The sequence below is a fragment of the Clarias gariepinus genome, chromosome 1 (genome assembly GCF_024256425.1).
Source record: "Clarias gariepinus isolate MV-2021 ecotype Netherlands chromosome 1, CGAR_prim_01v2, whole genome shotgun sequence".
In the NCBI taxonomy this organism is placed as follows: Eukaryota; Metazoa; Chordata; class Actinopteri; order Siluriformes; family Clariidae; genus Clarias; species Clarias gariepinus.
In genome coordinates, this window is record NC_071100.1 from 32,821,843 (window position 1) to 32,844,498 (window position 22,656).

At 35.9% G+C, this 22,656-nt stretch overlaps 2 protein-coding genes across 3 annotated transcripts; one reads left to right on the forward strand and one right to left on the reverse strand.

Annotated features, from left to right (window-relative positions):
• Positions 1-886: 886 nt before the first annotated feature.
• spata6l (spermatogenesis associated 6-like) lies at positions 887-7,356 on the forward strand. Of its 2 annotated transcripts, none has more exons than XM_053503902.1 (11): positions 887-976; positions 1,464-1,601; positions 1,690-1,738; positions 2,234-2,275; positions 2,425-2,549; positions 2,899-2,982; positions 3,083-3,241; positions 4,189-4,334; positions 5,866-5,962; positions 6,042-6,118; positions 7,138-7,356. In XM_053503902.1, exons 1-10 carry the CDS (start codon positions 929-931, stop codon positions 6,108-6,110), a joined length of 957 nt encoding a protein of 318 aa, XP_053359877.1. In that variant the 5' UTR covers positions 887-928; the 3' UTR covers positions 6,111-6,118; positions 7,138-7,356. The 2 variants fall into 2 exon arrangements, with proteins under 2 accessions (XP_053359877.1, XP_053359886.1); XM_053503911.1 differs by having other exon boundaries at positions 5,869-5,962.
• A 697-nt stretch (positions 7,357-8,053) lies between these two features.
• Positions 8,054-21,436, reverse strand: slc1a1 (solute carrier family 1 member 1). Its single transcript, XM_053502444.1, has 12 exons — positions 21,115-21,436; positions 16,851-16,991; positions 14,210-14,302; positions 13,994-14,108; positions 13,407-13,449; positions 13,223-13,327; positions 12,887-13,071; positions 12,640-12,747; positions 11,378-11,500; positions 10,778-10,972; positions 10,467-10,601; positions 8,054-9,597 (listed from the first exon to the last, which is right to left on the reverse strand). Exons 1-12 carry the CDS (start codon positions 21,218-21,220, stop codon positions 9,357-9,359), a joined length of 1,590 nt encoding a protein of 529 aa, XP_053358419.1. The 5' UTR covers positions 21,221-21,436; the 3' UTR covers positions 8,054-9,356.
• Positions 21,437-22,656: the final 1,220 nt, after the last annotated feature.

The following is a 22,656-nucleotide window of genomic DNA, read 5'->3' on the forward strand; positions in this document are numbered from 1 at the left end:
TTTACAGCACTTGACTAAACAGTTCTGATTCTCTAATTCTCTAAAATGTTCTAAGAAATGGTCAACCATGACTTCATACCAGTAGCTATTGCTTTAGAGAGGTGTTATATTGCTGAGAGCCTCAAACTCTGGTAAACTACAGACACGCACCCACTTACTAATTGTACAGTCCAGGCAATTTGTAAATGCAGTCGACAATGCATGTCTTTAGACTAAACTGGAGGACACACATTTACATTTAGGCCTTTGGCAGACGCCCTTATCCAGAGTGATTAAATTTTTTCTCATTATACATTCGAGCATTTTTTTTAGACTCAAGGGCCCAAAAGGGACAACTTTTAAACCTGGGATCTTCCAAACCATAGTCCAATGCCTCTGAGCTACCCCATACCCCATGAAAACCATGCACACTGCGGCGACGGTCAATAACTCAAAACTTTATAAAATCCTTTAACATGTAATTATTTAACATAATAATTTTTTTATTTTGATAATGAAATAAAGTCATTTAGTCACAATATTGCACTGTATTTCTTAATATCATTTATTAACAATAAAATAAATTTAAACTGTATTATGTTCATTTGTGTTCATGTATGTGTTTATGCCTGAGCATTTCAGCTTTAATATTTCAGGTAGTTTATGATGCCTTTGAACTGTTTTTGGTTAGTTTGCGATCATTAAAATCCAACATAAGAATTGTGGACATTTTGTATGAAGGCTATTAACCCGGGCCACACAATAAGGACTACAAATCCCGACAGCGAAATTCTAACTTCCGGGTTGTAGTTCCTTGTTAAAGGCACAATAAAAGTCCCCGACATAAACACTATGAAATACCATGGAAACGCGACGCTTTCTCGTGTTACATTGCGTTGTGGTAGTTTTGTCACAGCTATTGGATATAAATAGTGGATGTATTTGAGCGATGTATCAGAAAGGAGTAAAAGTGGTGGTTGAAATTTATGTTAGAGCGGTAAGTGAGATTTAAACTTATGTGGTTGTTTGTATTACTATATATTTATGTCATATTTATTTATATGGTGAATCAATGAAGGGGTTCATGTGTAAATGTGTGCGGCTTTTTCTTTAAGAAACAACCAAACAAGAATACTAATAATGCTGTTACATAGTAAAATTCTGTAGGTATGGCTTCATATTCATATTACTTCCTGCGCCCTAAGTTAGTGCACTAGCCCCCATGAAGCATGAGACCATGGCCCACGCGCCCCTGCTAGTGTGCTACATTTCCACAGTTCACTATTTGGATCTCAGCCTGTATATAAATTCCTAACCATGGTTCCCTATATTCCCATTTGTCCACATGTTTATGATTTCCCTGATCTAACAGGTGTGTTTTAGTGGTCTTAAAGCAGAGACAGCATTGAAATGTACAGTACTCCAGGAGCAGGGTTGTGTAAAGGTGTTTTAGACCTCTACATACTCTTTACTTGTGATTGTAGGTGACCTGTCCTGGAGTGCACCTACCAGCGAAGGATGACATGTACCTCAGCATGTGCCTGATGAACCAGTACCGAATGTCACAATGTCTCCCAGCTGTATTCCCCTTAATGTTCAGGACAAAGATGACATTTGAGAAGGTTTTTATTAAAGCTTGCAGTCACTAAGGCTTCCTTTAATTTTTATTTATTGTGCCTATACCTTTGATCTGATTCAATTTCTTTGCAGATATTCAAGTACGCCAGAGATCCTGCGGATGTTGCTGAAATGTTGCAATGTACACAAGGAGCGCATTTATTTTTACTTAGTTTTCCCCCTATTGATTCACACAATGATATATGTTCTGTCTATTTTTTATATGTTGTGGCACGGTGGCTTAGTGGTTAGCAATGTCACCTTGCACCTCCAGGGTCTGGGTCGATTTCTGCATCTGGTCTTGGTGCATGGAGTTTGCATGTTCTTCCCATGCTTGGTGCGTTTCCTCCAAGTTTCCTCCCACAGTCAAAAGACATGCAGATTTGTTAAATGTTGATTGGAGATCCTACCATGTTCGTAAAATGGGAATAAATACAATGGTAATCACCATCGGCCTCCAATGGTCACCATTGGCCTTCACAGTCCCTAGATGGACTACAGACGCTCCTTGACTGATGGATGGATGGATGGATGAATGGATTGTTCATATGTATTACACAAACAAGCAGCAGCAATGCTTAAGTAAAAATAAGTACATGTACCCCTAATGCATCAGGTGATGTTTTCTTTACTGCAGGTGAAACTGTTAAGGTTGAGCTCATACAACTGATCCCGCCAGGTAAATGTTTTTTTCTTTATGCCACTTGATACTGAATGTTACTTTTAGGAACAAAAAATTTACTTTCATAGCTCTCAAAAATGGTAATTGCGATCAGTGAATGTATACTGTAGCCAGTTACAATGTGGGTCATTTCTCCTTGCCTGCAGTTGGGGAAGTGTTGGCCACATATGAGGACGATGCTAGAAGTTTTCTTTTTCCAGAGCCTAAGCTGGTGCCTTCTTTTTCTGGAGAAGATCGTGAAGTGCTAATGACAAGAGACCCCAGTTTTCCTGTAGGCTACACAATAGCTAGAATTTTTCTCTTAAAATTTAAAAACTAAAACAAAACCATAAAGTTCATGAAATAACACTTAGGATTAGTTGGTTTGCTTTAATTACTAGTTAATTACTAGTGACATGCTCTGATGTTCATCCAAGTAAGACACCATCACACATGCTTATCTTACTAACTTATCTTATATTCCATTGACTTAATTATTAATGCTGCTAAATAATGTTATAAATCAAACCATAAGCTTGATATTAGTTTACATAGAATTCATTTGTTATTTTAAGTAAGATGAAAATGAAAATTAAAATGTATTTTGTATAATAACAGCATTTCTGGCTCTTTCCTCATAGGGTATTTCCCCAAGGTTAGAGTTCTCCACCAGGACGAAAATCAGCGAGTGCACTGAGAGGGATCTTTTCCAGAGTGTCCCTGTGGTATAGTTATGCCCTTGTCCAATGTGCATTGTCTCTAATAACATCAACTTTGATGTTACATTTTTTTCCTTTATGTCACTGTCTCCTTATTAATTTCTAGAGAGTCCTAACAAGAAAAAGACCAAAGTCTACCAGACGTCAGATTCACTTCTCTGAACCAAGAGGCCTTAGGAATTCAGCGATCTTGAGGTCCCGGTCCCTCTCCCCATTCAGGAGCTTTGGTTCTAGCAGGGACAACTCTGAAACTGTAAATAGACATGTAAGTCTTGCAAGCTTTTACCACATGAACATTTTCCTATTACTACTTAAGTATTAAAATAATTTAATTTTATTGTTATGCATATCCTTTTTTTTTTACTTGTTGTATAGAGTAGCATCCAGCAGGGGGCACAACGTTCTTTACAGCTGATGTTAGGGAACTAATGACCATTTCGAAGATAAACAGGGTAATAGATGAATTTACGTGGGTGGGTGGTGATTATTATATATTGTTATATTCAATAGTACAGAGTGAAATAGCACTTGCTTTTGCACAATATGTTATAGAACAGTGACAGTGTGACATTGAGATAATCACCGGCCAGATTAGGAAACGTTACAGTACATTTTGACAACAAGATACAAGACAGGAAATACACGATAGTGGACCCAGTACAACACAATACATACAAAAGACATAAATAATATCTACAGGTTTGACAGTATGAAACATTCTGTTAAACAGTAAAATCAAGTAACCGTGACTGGAATAGTGTGTAAGGAGTGATCTTACCATCACAACTGGTGACTAGGCATAATTGTCCACATTTAACATTTCCTAAGTGTTAGGAGTAAAGTGTCTTTTGTGCTGATCTAATCGCAAAAGTTCTTAACCAGCAAAGAAAAATTTTGAGTTCAAAGTAAGGGCTATGAGTCTGTGCTTGTGAAATACAGTAGGAAGTGAAGCGACATTCCTCTCTGCTTTTTTGTAAAACGTTTATAGAAAATCGAAAGACTAAATGTTTAGACTTAACATGGAGTTTTATCAGTTTGCTTCAAGGGACACATGACAGAACAGTATGTTTTCTGTGGTTAAAATGAAACAATTAAGTAATGGCTTGTCGTCATTGTCGGTTTTACAATTAAATTTAACACTCTGCAAAATAGAATCTCTTTGTGCGCAAGTCCTGACACATCAATGAACCTTCTGTTTGTTCATTAATTTAGCTCCCTGATGATAACCCCTCAGACACACATGATCTCCATGGCAACACAGAGGATCCATCCCAGGATAATCATCCTTCGGGATATAAGGGATTTCCCGGCTCAGTTGCACTAAGCCACTCCAGAATGACATACCCAAAGCTGAACAGGTTTGCATGTTTGTGTGTTTTTAATGTGCTTACATATCATCATACCTTAGTACCTAGTATAGCTACTTCTCGTTTAGCAATATTTTTTACAATATCAGGCTGTACTCCTTTTGTCCGTTTAGATTTTCCACTCCTGGAGTTAAACATTTGGGTTTGAGATCAGAATTTCAGCTTTAATATCCTGATTTTTATATCCAGATATGTTAAACAACTTGAACGTGACACATTTTATGTTCTAAGGAAGGTTGAGCTCACGTAATCAAAAACAGTAGATCATGCAGTTGGCATTCTGTTTATTATAGCCCAGGTGTATCTGTTATTTAAACAATAAATAATTCTGAAGTTCTATAGAAATTGGACTAGCATTGGATTTAGGCAGTGCAACAATTTGAAATTTCCTGGAAGGGAAAAAATGAAGCAATAGTGTACTAAGAAACAGACATCAAATAAGTTGGCTAAGGAAAACAACATGATCTCATGACACAAACATTGTGAGAACTGTAAAGGAGAACCTAAAAATGGCATTCAGTGACAATTAATAATTTCCAAAGGGCATGTGTAAAGTATGTTATGTGATATTATCATAATCCACCATTCAAAACAAGACTTATTGAGGGCATATCACAAGATGCAAACCACAAATAAGCATTAAGAATCAGAAGGGCAGACTTGGAAATAGAAATGATAATAATGAGCCACAAGCATTCTTAAACCAAGAACAGTCTGAGCCAAAGAGATGGGAAGGCCCAAGTGTGGAGAAATAAAGGATTTGCTCATGTGCCATGACAGGTAAGCTCATTGGTCAAGCATGGAAGAGGTAGTGTCATGGCTATAACTTTGTGGCTGATTCTAGACTCAATAATCTTCAGCAGAATGAATTCATACATCTATTTAAACAGTCTGTTTGCCAATTTACAGAGAATTGCATCTAATCTATTGCATGGCTTGGGCTTTCATGGCTACGTCTGGAACAGCATCGCTAATTTTTATTGGAATATAACTCAGTCGTTTACAGAAACATTATGGTTGCAGATTTACAGAGAAGTATGACCAATCTAACTGAGAGAAAGTTCATCATGCTGAAAGACATTGGCATAACCCACAACAAAGTCATAAGACAGAAAAAGTGGAACGTTTTAGATTTGCTAAATCAATCATCAGGTCTTAGTCCAAATGAGCATTCACTTCATGAAAAGGATACATAAGAGAGAAATCAAGCAACAAGCTGTAAAAAGAAGATTGTCAATGGCCACCGGCTTGATGCAGGCATTAATTATTATTAATTAATTAAAAGTTATCAATTAATGGCTATTTCAGGCAAAGAATACGTGACCAAATATGAAGTTGAATATGTTGTTTAATTTACTTAAGACTGACACTTTTTATCTGTTTAATATTAGGCTTAGAATATGTGGAGCCTCTGCCATGAAGTCCTATGAAAATAATATGAAAATAATATCGTATTAGAACAAGTATGTAAAAAAGTTGCCTTGCAGTCATGAATTTGTTAAATATTGCATGTTTATTTTAGCAGTTCTTTCCTGCACACCCCGAATTCATGGGAAGTGGTTCAGGAGCGAGTGCGCCATCTCCTCACCTCTCCCCAAGCTGTTCGCAGACTTGCCTATGTGAGTAACACACATTAACACGTTCAGATGCCACATCTGTGCTATGTTACAGTACATGTTCTTTTCCCTCTGATGGCAGGGTGCTACAAAGTCTGAAAGAGATGAAGTGTTAGAACGCAGGTCCATATCACAACCCCAAACTTTCTAAAAACGAAGGTACTGTAAATGGTTGTCTAATACTTAAATATGTACACTGATCAGCGATAACATTAAAACCACTTACATCTGAAAGATATTGATTATATATACTGGGGCAAGTAAGCGTTTAGTAGCATGATGTTAATGTGTTAGAAGGGGGACAAATGGGCAAGTATAAAAATCTGAGTGAGTGACAGTGTTTAGTGTTTCAGTGTTGTGTTAGTTATTTATAAAAGTAATAATTTACAATTACTTGTTACTTTTCACTAAAAGTAATATATTACTATTACTCAGTAATGTGTTACTTTTGAATTTGCTATCTCTTTTGAGTATACACTTGGTGTAGTGGTTAGCACTGTTGCCTTGCACCTCCAGGGTCCGGGCTCGATTCCCGTCTCTGCATGTTCTCTCCGTGCTTGGTGGGTTTCCTTCGGGTACTCTGGTTTTCTTCCACAGTCCAAAGACATGCAGGTTAGGTTGATTGGCGTTCCACAATTGCCCGTAGTGTGTAAATAAGTGTGTAAGTGTGTGTATGTGTGTGCCCTGCGATGGATTGGCACCCTGTCCAGGGTGTACCCCGCCTCATGCCCTAAGCCTCCTGGGATAGGCTCCAGGTCCCAGCGACCCTGAATACAGGATAAAGCGGTATAGAAGATGAGTGAGTGAGTGAGAGTCAGGATATCGGCAATACAGTAGCACATGAGGGTGGATGTAGTGGTGATGCAGGAGCAGCTATAGAGTTCTACAGTACCAAAACATTTAACGAGAGCATGGTCATAGCCATGCTAATAATTTGGTCAGAGCTGGTTTAGTGGTACGAGGGGGACGGACTGAATATTTAAGCAGATGGTTTTAATGTATATTTATAAAGACCTTCACAAGAATGCATCAATATTACAACATTTTCCATTATAAAATATTATACAATTATATTAAATATACTTTATGTGATCATAATCAGTTTTGAAAGCTGTTTGATCATTATTAAATCAGTTCAGGAAGCTCTCTGTGAATGAAATGTTCTGCTGCTTTTTAAGGTGGATACCTGAAGACTGGTTTTTCTTTTCTTCTTCTTGAAGCAACCAAAGCGCTAAGGTTCAACGCTGATTAAGTGTGAATTCTTTAACAAATCTTCAGGGGATGTGCACTTGTGTGTAAATGTGTGTATATTCAACTATTCTTAGATGACATTTGAGAATAAATCATTATAACATGTTGTGTTCAACTTGTCTGTGATGGTCAATTGATTTATCAGTGTACACAGTGCTCAATTGCAAAAACTAAAAAAAAAATGTAAAGAAAAGAAATTGCAAGAAAAAACTTGACATAACGTGCTTAAAGTAATAATATTTTGTTATTTGTTATTGTGTTACACACGCAGTTGTTCATTAATTGAATTTAGTATAGAGAGAGAAAGTGAGAGGTGCCTGAATCAGAGCTTAACTCAGGTGTGTCACTCACAAAGCCATTAATAAGCAATGATGTGGACATCTCTATCTAATGTTGCTGCATAGAGTAATAACTCTATGTTTTGTATGTTATACACAGATTGTCTTATTGTCTTATTTTCTTAGCAAATATTCAACTATGTAAATGTTATTTTATAAATCAAAATAAAAACTGATTTTTCTCAGTTCATAATAAGTTATGCATTTTAAAGATGATTTTTTATAAAATCATAGGCCGGGGGGGGGGGGGGGGGGGGGTCAGTGGATAGCACTGTCACCTCTCACATCCAGAGTTAGGGGTTCAATTTATTATTATTTTTACCTCTGGTCTATGTGTCTGTGTGTGTGGTTTCTCCAGGTATTTTGTTTTCTCCTACAGTCCAAAGAGATGTTGTAGGTTGACTAGCATTTCCAAATTTTTTTTATATGTGTATATGTTTGTGTGTGTTTCTTAAATAATTAAATAATCATTAAATCAAGGAAGTAAAAAAAATAAATACACACACAGATTTAATGTATTTTATTCATTTATAGTTACATAACATGTTGAGATATACAAGTAAGCTAACGGACTGTAATTGATTGAGACGTTGACAAAAATGTGCTTTGAACAGCCTATACAGTGTAAATTCTGGATCACCATAGTTGACTATAAATCAGCCATTTCTCTGCTTGGCTCACAAATCCAAAGTTGTATGTGAAAATCATGTAATAAAATAATTTGATTGGCACTAATATAGTAAACCTATCAAATGTAGTCACATTGATGGGAATATTTAATAACACTTTGTATTCTCTCTGCACCTGTGTCTCACTTTACACACTTACTGTTTCTACCAATTAGGAAAATAAACTATTCGGAAAAAGGATAAGAATGGCTCCTCTCATTGAGATTCTTAGAAAGTCAGCGGTGCTCCTTGGTTATAGCATGCTTTGTATGCATGGGAGAAGGAGTCCATTTGCCTTCATCCTCCCAGATCGATGGCATTATCATGCGATAATGGCACTGTAAAATAGCTACTGAGAGGAAAATGAAATGATCCAGGATTCATTCATTCTTCGAAGGCCACATCTGAGGTGTTTATCATATTGCTTCATGCAATACTTCATTAAATATTTATAGCTTCCTTCATACGAAAACATTAAATTTGGCACAAGTTAGAGATCTAAGATGCTCGTAGCTTATGTTTCAATGACAGGTGTTCAGGTAAGATTAATGATTTGAGGGAGAGATGCTAAAAATTAACCCACTAAAAGCCAATTACAAGGCTGAGCAGTACCATATTGCTTTTTAACACTACAGGTCATATATAGAATAGTTTTGTTAAGGTCATGCTCTTTGTTGCAGTACATACACTATACACAAATCTGCTTTGTTGGCACAGTAAAAATCACGCATATTAACATACTTCTAAAGCAGAACAGGTTTCTGAGCATTTACATGAACAATTGTTAGTATTAAACCATTAAAAACCACAACGCAGGTAAGAAATTTTTTTTAAAAAGTGCCTTTGCATATCTCTTAGCAACTGGACAACACATTTTGGAAGCACTCACATCATTTCCCCCCCCTCCATTCCATGAATAACTTGGCACAAAGAAAGTAGTAGTAGATTCAGCACAGTAATAGGGCAAATTTGGGGAGAGAACAGTAATGACAGCTACTGACAATGTCTGCATTTGAACATGTTCTCTGGAATGAGTCTCCCCCCTTGTAATGGCACTGATTTATTCTTTTTTTTTTACCTCTGAACTCTTCCAGAGAATTCAAAAGTAATTCCATTCCATCAGCCATAACTGACCTGGGACTAAAACTGTGAGGTCTCTGTAAAGGAAATCGCATCACTTTTGTCCACAGTAAAGCCGCCATTGACGTAGGATTTCTTCTCGCACTCTTCATCATCCAGAGTTGTTTCGAGGGCAAACGGATTGGCTACATCTACATCAGAGGTAAGGTCCATCCTTTCCAACTCGTGCTTTGAGAGCTTCTGAACTATTCCAGCACCAAAGGCATCCCCCAGCACGTTGACCATAGTGCGGAACCGATCACTAAACAAAAAAGTTGAAGGGAACAATACAAGTTTTTTAATGACTACTATATTGTTGACAACAGACAAACTGAAAAACAATAAGGCAAATAACGTTTAATACACATAGATCTATCTGATTTGTGATAGTTTTAAACAGACTCTCCTTAATATTTATAGGCTTCGGTGGTGTCCTGTTTCCTTGCTGTTTCTTAAAAATGCTAACTTTTCAGTCCAAGCCACATGAGTATACCCTTCCTCTCAGAGCCTAGCGTATTAAGCTCTAATTTCCCCCTCAGATGGCAACATCGTCTGAGGATTAGGAAAGGTCGGCATTCATGTGGTCCATTAAACCACCTAATGCCAGCCTCTAAGCCCTAACCTGAATTAACACTCTACACACACTTCCTCTATACTAAAGGGCACGAGATGCAAAAATTCTATGAGAGACAAGAACGATAAAAAAAATCCACCAAGCCTGACTAGTTTTTCCTGACATCAAGTCTCCTTAAGTACTGATTTGTAGTCATCTGTGTTTGAGTAAAATAAAACTAAATTATTAGCATTGAATTACAAAATCCACATTTTCCACACTGACTGTGTGGCTGATTGGATAGTAGCAGGAATGTACAGGTGTGTGACAATGAGTGGACGCTGCCTAATAAATGCGAAATGTGACATTAAATATTATATAACACAAATCAATCTATTTTAATTTTTAATCACTTCAGTGACCTGGAAGACTGAACACATAATGTACCTAATGTGTTTTGTACAACTCCCTGCACATCATGTGTATCCACCCACTGTACTGATTTAATGCTGTTGTCTTTTGTGATGGCTGTTCAAATTAATCGCAATCTAATTCTGATTAGTAATTCAGATACGCACATGAGCCAATCAACAGCCACAATGAGGGTGACATCACTGGCAGGAAGGCCCACTGCTGTCAGCACGATCACCATGGTTACCAGTCCAGCATTAGGAACTCCAGCTGCTCCGATGCTGGCTACTGTCGCCGTAATACTGCAGAGGTAGCATTAATTAAATACTGCTGAGTCTACTGGTTTAGAAGAACATACATAAATGTTTAAAATAAATAGCGATTGCACTAAAATGCCCATTAACCAAGTTTAGTTAAGAGTGCAAAGCTACATGATGAAATTCTTTTCAGATGTGAATGGAATTTGCTCTATACTTACCTAATTGTCACTATTTGTCCCACATCAAGGTCAAGACCATTTAACTGGGCAATAAATATGGCCGCCACTGCCTCATAAAGTGCTGTACCGTCCATGTTAATGGTGGCCCCCACTGGAAGGACAAACCGTGTGATCCGCTTGTCAATCCTATTATTTTCCTCGGCACATCGGAAGGTGACTGGTAAGGTTGCAGAGCTAAAGGAAATCAAGTTTGATATTTAATTCAATAATTCTATGTCTTACTTACTACAGTTTAGAATATTTCTACTTATAGTAAATCTCTAACTTTAATATATCACAAATATAACTATAGTGATCAAAATAACTCTTTTTGTTCCCACAAAGTATTAAAAACAGACACATCCCTGCCATATTTAGGTTCATCTATATTATTACTTTAAACACTACACACTGTCCATATCCACCCACTTATTCTCGTCTGCAAATGTATACACTTAAATCCTAGTCACAGGAATATAATAACTTGGTAGCTGATTGTGTTAAACACCAGCCTTACCTTCTTGATAGTCTAACCTTTGATTAGCACTTACATTTCACACCGTTGAGACACAGTGGAACAAATTAGAAGCTGAGACTCACCTTGAGGAGATCATTAAAGCTGTTACCAAAGCTTGTGCCATTCCCAAAGCAAACGTGAAGGGATTCTTTCTTACAAAGACGAAGTAGATCAGGGGTAGAAAAATAATGGCATGGATGGCAAGTCTGTAAAATCAGAAATGGTATATATAATTATTGAGCATTTTTGTGTCAGTGTAGGAGAAATTATCTTTTGCATTAGATTTGAACGATGCATGGTAAGGAAGGTAACACATTTAAAAGTGTTTCACAAGTTCATCTCACCACTGGCAATTAATATTATACTGTACCAAGCACTGATATCTCGTGAGGAGTTCTGGGGCATGGTTGGCTTTCCAATTATTTTCAGAAGTACTCCAGTTCTTTCACAGCATACTTGGCAAACCATGTCTTCATGGAATATGCACAGAGGCTTTATCAAACTGAAAGTGGTTTAGGCTCCTTTGCTCCAATAAAGTAAAATCATAACGCTACAGGAATAAGAGACATTCTAGATGCAACTTTGTGGCAAAAGTATTTATATTATGTATACAAATAAAAAAAATAAAAAAATTCAGCTTGTGGTCTTGGTATTAAACATTGTAAGGTTTTTTGAAGTTCTGTGTAATTCTACCTCATGGTAAATATAAAAACCAAAAACTTGGTGTCAAATACATCAGTTTAAACATAGGCACTGATTATAATTCACATCTTGTCAAGGTTTTGGTATCTTTTGTGTGCCCAATCTCAGTTAGCATCTTCCCAACCACTTCCAAGTAGTCAAACAAAGACTATTTTGAATACAGTATATATATTCGTATATTATATATAAATATACGTATACGTCTATATATGTCTGTGTAGCTAGCTAACTAATAAGTCATGCTTCCAAAAAGTAACATCTCGGAAGCCCTACAATTTTAACAAGGTCATGATAACACCTTATTTATCTACCCAACCATGTGAGAGTCGAGATGTTCTTGGTATGACTCAGCTGCAGCAGTTCTCTAGCCTCTTCTTTTCCACTTGAGTTAGCTGCAGCTACAGAATCTCCTCACGGCTGTTGGGTCAGCAGCATTATTCATGTCATTGAAAATTTAGGGGAGCGTACACCCATCGAAAGGTCTTATTACTGTATCTGCAGGTTGAGCAATTTTAGAAGTCCTTGGTTCTTATCTGGTCAGGGACAGGGCCAGCCAATATAACACAATATTGTGGATGAAAAGGCTACCGTGACTGCAGTAGTAAATCCACTTCACTGACAATCAATAAAGGCAGATACTCACCCACTAAGCACAGTCACCATGTACAGGCCCATTTTCCTGAAGATATCCCAGTCCTCTACCTCAATTATCTTAGCAGCAATTAGAAATAAAATACCCACTGGCATGTAGCTACAAGGACGAAAAAACAATTTCATTAAAATGTTTGATAAAATTTATTTATATAAGATTTATTATTATTATTATTATCATTATTACTATTATTATTATATAACATAGAATAACGCATTAAAGAAAAAAGTGCACTAACCACATAATGATGTGTACCAATCTCATAGTGGCCTCATTTAGGGCATCGAAGAACTCCAGCAGGATACGCCCCCGTTCTCCCATTTTGCCAATTACCAGCCCAAATGCAACACAAAACACAATAAGGCCGAGAACATTGATGCCATCTGTGTACATGCCCACAATAGTGTAGTCTTTGGTCAGGTTCTGTTAAACATATGCAAAAAGACAGCTATATTATAAATGCTAATGCGAGAAACAATATTTCCCTGTTACTGACGTCTTCCAACTATGTTACTTTATTACAAAGATTTGTTAATAAAACTATGTTTGGGGGAAATGCTATTTTCTCCTTTACCTGTGCAACAGTTGCCAATATGTTGGTTAAAGGTGGGAATGTTGTTGTAACCAAATTGCTGTCGTTTGAAACAGGCAATTCTATCTCCTTGCGCTGGGTCTTGTACTGAAAGAGACATATACATGCTTACATAGTTCCATCCATCCATCCATCCATCCATCTAATCATTCATAAGACCATTTACCTGCTGAAAACATGCCTGCACAAGATTCTCTGGAAACATGTTCCTAGTAAAATAAAAAAGACCAGAGTTGAGTTTTCATATAACACTTTATTTCAGATTACTATTAAATAGAGATGGCAGCAATAAAAATACCCAGGATCCATATCCTGGCCAGCAACAGCAACATACATACATAATGTACATACATACATACATACATACATACCTACATCAATACATAGAAACAATTAAATAAAATACATATAAAATTGTGGATCTGATAGCAGAAAAAAGAAGGAGAAGATAATTTCTGGTTCTGTAATTAATATGAACTTATCAAATGATGAGAATATGAGAATGTAAGGCTGGCTTAATGTAATTATGTAACCTTATGTAATAACAACAGAAGCCACAGTGCTTATTTAGGCTTAGTAATTTTTAAATGAAAATTTGATATCAGGTGACACCCAAGGTTTCAGGATCAGTACCAGAAAAGAAAAAGAGATTCCATCTCAAATCAGACGAACAATTAAATAATGCAGTTTTCATTACATAAGAAACTTTCTGTCATAACATAAGAAATTCTCAAATAATGGGAAACTAGTTACCTGATAAGATCCAACAGAGTGTCAGCGGTGGTGACATTTGGAGTGGATCCAGCTCGGTCAATGTTGTCTGCTGTCTGAGAGACTCCAGGTTTAATAGTTGTTACCAAGATTATACCTGTCGCGAATATTAGAGTTTAAAGTGATGTGTTTTAATGTAGAAGAAATAATTATTTTCTACAGCATTATTATCGAGCGGGCTGTGTTCTTGTTTCTTACCAAGAATGACAGCTATGATGGTTGTGGAGAAATAGTAGACGACTGCACGGAGTCCGATGCGGCCTGACACTTCTGAATCAAGAGCTGCTACACCTGCAGAAAGGAAAGGGTTTATTGTCAGTTTTTTTTTTTTTAGTGGTATTACCATTAATTTGAATAATAACTCCTGATAATAAATAAATGAAAAAATGTGCAACACAGATTTATTTGCAAACTAAGAAGAAATATATTATGTTGCAATTGGTTTTTTGCATATTTTAACTATGATTATTTAAAGCAAGCCAACTGATGAACATTTTTGTAATTGGGCTGTATTCTTTTTGAACAATGCTGGACCAAATTATTAACAAGATTCATTAACACCTAATTTGCATTAGCATTTATGGAATTTATCAAACGTCTCTATCGTCCCGTTTAAATACATCCCGGTACTTGTTCCCTTGTTACTAAGAGTATCATCAAACAGAACCTGACCACAGTTGTTTTGGGGAGGTTAAAGGCCAAACGAATCCTATGAGATTGATTAAGATGCTCCAAGCACTATTTGTTTCAAAGATCCACACATCACATATTGGAAAATGGAAAACTAGGTTAATGATCAACAAACACTATATTACTAGCTTAACTTGTTCGTAATACACAGTTGAACTAGAATATGTAAATTTGCAGACACAACATGCTGATTGGGGTTTTTTTTTATTCAAAACTAATATGCTAAATATGGAACTACCATATGAAATACTACAGTATACTAATCCTTACTACATTAGAGAACACTACTGCAGAGACTAGTAACTTACTTAGCGGTGTATTTTAAAACGTACACCACCTCCATAAAAAGAGTAACTCCATCTAAACTGGAAGCTGTAATGACAATTTCACTGTGGTTAAAGCTACACAACAACCACAAATACCACTTGAACTGAAACAATTAATTAATATTAAAAGACTGAATTTCCATTTAGGTTTTAAATTCCAGATATTTACACAGGTTCCACAGTTTTTCGTTTTGAGATGAGATTTTAAAATGCATTTCTAGACCTATAATACTTATGTGATTTAAAGATTACTTAAGATATTTTCATGAAACAAACCTGCGTACTTAAGCAATATCACAAGAGAAGGTTTGCTTTTGTACTGAATTAGTGATGGGTCGTTCATGAACAATTTGTTCTTTTTGAACGAGTCTTTCATATAAAGACGTGACCTTGAAGAACAAGTAGTCTTAAAGAGTGATTCGTTCATTTTCTACTGGGCGCGCATGCGCAAAGCATCGCAAAACCTCCGTAGGTTATGTACAGGAAACAGAAATAAGTTGAGTCTTTTTGTCTGAATCGTAGGGTCTATTGTCACGTGACTCCCATAGACGCTTTGCAGTGCCGTACACAGAAAAACAGAATAGAACGGTTTTCAACGAATCTTCTAGTCCTACCCGGTCGTTCTTTTGTCACGTGACTCCCATAAGCAATATGCAGTGCAGTTGATTAAAAACAAAACAAAAAAAACAAAAACGAACGACTTGGACCAGAAGATATGATGGTGTGCGGCTCATTCTGTTTATCATAACATGTCTTTAGCTACATTGTAATATTTCCATTACTGAAACTTTACCAAAATTAGTGTAAATAGACGTGTTGGGGGTCTGTTTATTGAAAATGCAACATTTTTTTATTTCTGATCAAAAGAACGAAATGAACTAAACGACTCAAAAAAAGTTTTGTTCATTTTGAACACATTGACAATTGAAAGAACCGAGTCACTAAAATGATTCAAACTCCCTACCACTACTGAACATCAGTACAGTATTTATGTTATGAGGTTGTAGGCATGTTGGCGCAGGTTCTGGGGTTATATCCCAAATAACGTTAAATGGAAAGCTAGTGCATTAGGGTGTACAATCCCATGTTCCTCAGAACAAGTAGGGCTCTCGATCAAGAGTTTAAGATTTATTTGGGATTCAGCCTCGTGTTAGCAGCTAGTTAGCCTTGTAGCTCGTGTTTGCCAGAAATAAAACAACATGGACGGTTTAGAGGCAACTCGGAACAGCTTAGACACAATTACTAAGAAGACAAAATGTCGTTTAAGATTTACTCAACATTATTAGATGTTTTTTGTGCTTCCATGACTGATTTTGAATGTGGCTTTTGACAGGTAGCTGCTCTCCCCTCTTTCCTTCAGTATACTGCGGACCATATCAGCCATTTTTTCACACAGTTAGTGTAATTAATCATTGATTGAACACCTGTGACGTGGTATGATACATATAGTTAAACACCCAGTGTTGTTGTGCTCTATTATAACCACTCATAGAATACCTCTCCTCCAATTAGATCACTCAGTCAGAACTAACTGTTTTCTAACCCTAACCCTAACCTGGAAATAAGCTTCACACCAGCTGAAACATTTTGGACTTTTTTATTTTTATTTATTTTTTTATAAAAAGAAGATGTAGTTTACATAGTAGAGGAGATGGAATTGTTTTAGAAGACCTGTCCGATTTTTGCATTACAGTTGCAGATCACTTTGCAGACAGCCCAATTTTATGTGATACTTAATACATATATTTTCTTTTCAGTTTTTTCACTGCAAAAATGGTCTGATGCATTACCTGTAATAATTATAATAAACACTACATTGTTACCTGTTATCATGCTGGAGATGATGAGGGGTAAGATAACAAGCTTTAACATTCTCATCAGGAGCTCTCCAGGGAAGCCAAAGTATTTCTTATCAAGGTGTGAGAGTGCAGCATACTCCCTTACTAACACACCTAGACCTATTCCTGTAAGCAGAATGTAAGACACACACACACACACACACACAGAATTTCTTAATATATACGAGTAAAATTCCAAGCAAGCATTAACACATTCCAAGAACTTTATCTGGTCGATAAGTCAGAGAATGATCACTTCAGGAGACAACTGTTTTGCTTTTTTGTAAAGGCAGTTCAAATCCCAAACATACCGTTAATGAGAACATTTTTTACAATGTTCGTACAATTTATTGAGAGCAAAGTCATCAGATGTGCACACAACTCTTTATGCAGACAACACTGTTGCTACTTTATCAGTAAAATGAGCACAGAAATAATTACAAGTTCTGTTTAATGATTCATGCTGAAGCTTGGGATGATAAATGTTTATGTGAATGAGTTTCCTACCCTGAATTAAGGTCACACTGATGAAATACTGGGAAATTTCTGTCCTTGCATAAAAAATTTTGACAACACAAATAAGTAACTTTGGTAATGAAACACCACCAGGACTCCTCCAAATCTTAATGTAAATAGCATTATCGTGGTGGAGCTAGGCTAACTGCATAATCCCAGCATATTAAATTATGACACTTGATTTGCCTGCCATATATTGCTGATAATATTATGTGGTACATTATAGTTTTTCATTTTAGAACCATACATGACATTTGTACTTCTTGTAAACGGCACTTAATTGTTTTTGGTTATAAAGATCAATTGTAATCATGAGAAACACCCAAAGAAATAATAGAGTCATTATTATTAATGAAGTGCTAGAAATGTTAAAATGTTGCTTGATCTCAAGCTATGACACTAAACTCTTCAATCCAGTGATTTTTATTTTTATTACTGCACAGATGAACTATAAATCCTTTGCCGCCCATAAACAAGACTGAGTTGCTGCATGGTTTTACAACCTGAACTCAGCATACTGTACATTCTCATTTACAGTACAAGAAGTTTGCTTAATATGTTATGATATTTAAGGAAAACTATGACTTAGCAGGAAGCATCGATGCCTCACAGGGTTCCTAAATTGTTTCTGAACTCATTTGGAGAATGTGTCTGATTCCTTTAGGTTCACAAATTCAATTCCAAAAATATGCAAGTAGACTGGAAACCTACTCTATGTCCTGTCAATGATTGGCATCCCATTTATGGTGTATTCTAGCCCCCCAGGTGTTTCTGGGATTAGGCTTTAGAGCTACCATAACCCTGATCAGAATAAGGTGAAGGAGGTTAATGAGGTAGCAGAGCAAAGCATAACAATTTAAACAGTCTTTAATATAGCCTATACACACTTGTGTCTGAGACTGTATGACACAATGATGAATATGGAAAAAAAACACACAACACTAAAAATATTCGTGGCAGCCATATTGAAGCTAGACCTCACTTTGGGCACTTTGATCTCATTTTGTTTAGTGATGCAGAAAAGGTTGAAGTTGGAATTGTAATTTAGAAGTGGTTTGAATCTAAAAATTTTGCAAATTGATTTGTACGATTCGATTTTTTTAGATACGTTCAGCTATTTTATGAAGCAGTTTCTATTAAACAAAAGACTGTTGGCCAAATTTGAGGCAAATATTTGATTAATTGGATAAAGAATTTCTTGAACCTAATGAAACTTCATACTTGTTACCAATATTAGGCTCTATTGCAAAACAAAAGCAGATGTTTTAGGGCACCAAACATGTGTAGCTATATTCTGAAAAGCGGAAAGCTGTTTTTAATTCATTTGTTTTATAAACCAATTTGTATTGTTTAATGCATCCTTTATGACTGTTGAATTACCAGCATTTTGCTCTGTACAGTTTTTTATTCTTATACTAAGATTTTGGACATTGGGCATAGACTTTATTGCTTTAAAGCACTCAATAAGTGAATAGCTGCAATAAAGAAACGACTTAATTGTCAGCTGGGCAATCCGAAAAATGCAGAACTGTGCAATAGTATGTCTTTATAGAGCAATCAGCAATTTAGTGGATCTTGCAGTTCACACAGCATGAAATCAGTGTAGTATGAGTCCTGCATAAAAAAATTATAAAAAAACTTATCTAATTATGCTGTTTACATACAAAAACGTTTTTTCAAAATGTACAAGATGTATTTTCAGAAAGTATTTTTAATTTAATTAGACCATATTTAGAAATAACCGGAGAGTTATTGTCACTCAAGGAAACTGATGTGTTATGTGATATGTTTTTTTTTAAATAGTATTTTTGAATAGATGTGATCACATTTTAAAAACACATTAAGTGTCCTAAAACTGCACCTCATTCAAGTAAATCTAACTGAACATATTAATAACATGTGATCATATATTAAAAGCTATTTAATTTCTATGGCACTTTTAACAATGAACATTGTCCCACTAAAAAGCTTTATAGTAATATATCAATTCCAACTATAAAGCTCAGGCAAACACTCCCTGAGATGACATAAGAAGGAAAGCTTGAGAGGAACCCGACTCAAAAGTGAACCCACTCTGACACTGGATGGCACGATTATAAATAATACTTTTTTATATCCATGTGCTGTATAATCATAAAATGTAACTGTGTAACCAGGAAATCAACAGTTTTTAACTGTTAATGAATGGAAAAAAAAAACACATCATTACATGTGAAAACCTAATGTAAAAAATATTAATAACATGAAAGAAATATGAGCAAACTTTCTACCTTGATGTATCCAAGTAGAAATGAAACGCTGGGACAGGTGCATTAGCGTAACAGAGGATTATATAGAGAAATAAAGGTACCATAGTTTTCACTCTTGGAACTGTGTTCTGTTATTTTTTCCCAATTAGACTTGAACTCCAATTAACAATTAACTTTTATTTATATAGAAATTTTACTGAGAGACAAAATCAGATTCACAAATGTCTGGATATAATAGTAAATTCTGATAAACAAGCCAGATGCAACAGTAACAACAACAAAAAAATTCCTGAAACAACATGAGGAAGAAACTTAAGAGGACTCCAAATGGAATCCATCTATATTCTAGGTGGCAACTGATAGTCAGATTATTAATTATTATTCTTCCAAATATATACTAAAATCTATAGTGTCTTATCATTATATAATATAACTTATATGCTGAATAATAGTCTTTGTGATTAGAGCAGAAATTTTTAGGTATAACTCTAAAGTATCCAAGTGAAGTTTTCTGCTGAATCAAGGGTTAGTCTTGGGGGTGAACTCCATTGGAAGTGCAATCTTTAGATCATTCATATGGGACCTCTCCCATCAAGAGATAATGAGTCACAAGTGCAAATAATTGAATCATATGGGTGAAAAATTCAATTGTGAAGTGTCAACCATATGTGAAAAATTTATTTATGAATCATGTGTTGAATTTACCACAAGTGTTTTTATACAATAGCTGATATTCTAGTTCATAGTTCATAAGAATTTTTAAAGGCTGACCATTAACAGAATAATCAAGACCAGCGCTCTATGTTAATGTGTGATGAAAAAGACTGTTTACATTCTCACACCTTGAGTATAGTCACGCTTCTCTGTGGTGGCCGATAAATGTTTGAACAGCCAAGTGAGACTAGGACGTCCAGATCTCTCTCTCTCTCTCTCTCTCTCTCTCACTGTCTCTCTCTCTCTCTCTTTCTCTCTCTCTCACTGTCTCTCTTTCTCTCTCACACACGCCCACATACTGAGACCATGCAAAAGCTGACCAGTGATCAATCACCGATGAACACAACATTCCTGAAATATCTAAAACATCAGTGCTGTAAATAGCTCACTGATTATTGCAAAGACTGTGATATAAAGCTACAACAGAAAGACAAAGAAATCATGGTGGCGAATGCCTATAAATGTCCATTTTCTCAGCATTTTTCAATGACTGTCATCTGTTGAATGATTTCCACATTACAGATAATTAGTACTCTTTTGTAGAGAAATAAAAAAGGAGAGAGAAAAAGAGAAGGAAAGGGCTGCAGCTGCAGAAGAATGGAGGTGCTCTCTATCACTGCATGCTTGCATGCAGCAGACATAAAAAAACCCAAGGGAGACAAAGCAGCTGGAAGACATTGTCATTTCCCCGAAAACATGCATCTTATCTGTACAGAGGCACCTGTCCTGCCTTATATTCAGACAGATCTATCATGGTGTAGGAGCCTTACCCAGTAGCACAGAGATGATGGTTGCTATGAGAACCCAGTTCCTCTTCAGCATGCCTTTCACATCCCTGCCTCTCCGCTCCTTCTTGGCCAACATATCCATGCTCATAGTCCAAAAACAAGGCACAAAGGCAAATAATCAACTGCAACGTTACTTGCCACCTCTCTGTAGCTCCAACGTCTCTGTCAAAATAATGCACGGTGATGAGGAACGAGGGAGGTTTATACAAACGCAGCCGGAGCAGCTTTATAAAGGATGCTGCTGTCACTTCCAACAGGGTGGGGGTGGGAGGCAGGAGCAGCGAGCGTAAGTGAAGTGTGTGCAAAATGTGTGTGCGTGTGTGGAGCTGCTCGGGAGGATTTGGTGCTCATGATAACCTTTGACCAGAAATCCTGACTGTTTTGCTTGTTTTGTTGCAGGGTGGTTGCAGATTATGCCACCTTTTATGCTGTTACAAAAGGGTGTTCATTACTGCCTTGTCTACATACTGTATGTTTTTATTCTGTAGTTGTGAATGTAGTTTATAATAAAATGGTTTTGGGGTTTTCTTTCAGTACTAATTTCTAAAGGTTGAGTAATCTTTGTGACCTGCATCCAACATCATATGTATAATTTATGAATCATTTGAAATACTATGAATCTTATTGTGTAATTCTTGTTTATAAGAATATCTAAATTTATAACATGATATCATCAACGATAAAGATCTTCTTATGAACAAGAATTACACAATAACAATCATATGATTTCAAATGATTCAAATGATTCATAAATTCCACATGATAGATAGATAGATAGATAGATAGATAGATAGATAGATAGATAGATAGATAGATAGATTCAGGATATGTAAATTACATATGAAATAAAATTCAGCACTCTTATGAATTAAAGTTAGATGTAATCAGTAATTCAGTTTTTTAAATTAATTAAAAGTGTCATTTATAGTTTATCCAACCCAATATGGGCCAATTCTGAAGTAATAATTAATAAGGATTTAATTTTGGGATTTATTTATTTAATTTTTCTCACCTGACAACTCTTTTCCTGAAAACATTAAAACCAAACAAAGGCTACAAATTGACTGAAATTTTGTAATAATTGACACTGCGTTTTCCATAATGACACCACAGTACAAAATCTTTATGGCATGTCTGTTAAACATTAAATAATTTTGCAGTGATGGCTTTGTTTTGCTGGAGTAAGGTGTGTCAAGGGCTTTAGCAAAACTCCCTTCGTATTACTACAGCTCTGTGTGATAACTGATAACTGCCTGTAAGTGTCATTGTTTAGGTACATACTAATAAACATATAATAATTATAATGAATTTAATCACCTGATTTTTTAATTTTTTATAAATAAAATAAATCCAAAGCATGTGCTATGTTTGAATTTTGTGGGGCTCCATTTTATAATACAGTTTTCTAAGACTTTATTGTTTAAAACCAGTGGTGGTGATATACTGTATACTGTGCTGTATACTGCCCCCATGTGTCTTAAATGCTTTCTCACTCACTCATTCTCTATACTGCTTAGCCTCTAC

Bases quoted from the DNA above. Each gene is read 5' to 3' on its own strand.
- spata6l (XM_053503902.1), top strand. From the start codon at position 929: ATGTATCAGAAAGGAGTAAAAGTGGTGGTTGAAATTTATGTTAGAGCG. The intron at 1,602-1,689 runs GTTTTTATTAAA...ATTTCTTTGCAG, and splicing joins CAAAGATGACATTTGAGAAG to ATATTCAAGTACGCCAGAGA. The intron at 3,242-4,188 runs GTAAGTCTTGCA...TCATTAATTTAG, and splicing joins CTGAAACTGTAAATAGACAT to CTCCCTGATGATAACCCCTC.
- slc1a1 (XM_053502444.1), bottom strand. From the start codon at position 21,220: ATGAGCATGGATATGTTGGCCAAGAAGGAGCGGAGAGGCAGGGATGTG. The intron at 14,109-14,209 runs GTAAGAAACAAG...TATTCGCGACAG, and splicing joins CATCATAGCTGTCATTCTTG to GTATAATCTTGGTAACAACT. The intron at 10,602-10,777 runs GTAAGTATAGAG...CTACCTCTGCAG, and splicing joins GGACAAATAGTGACAATTAG to TATTACGGCGACAGTAGCCA.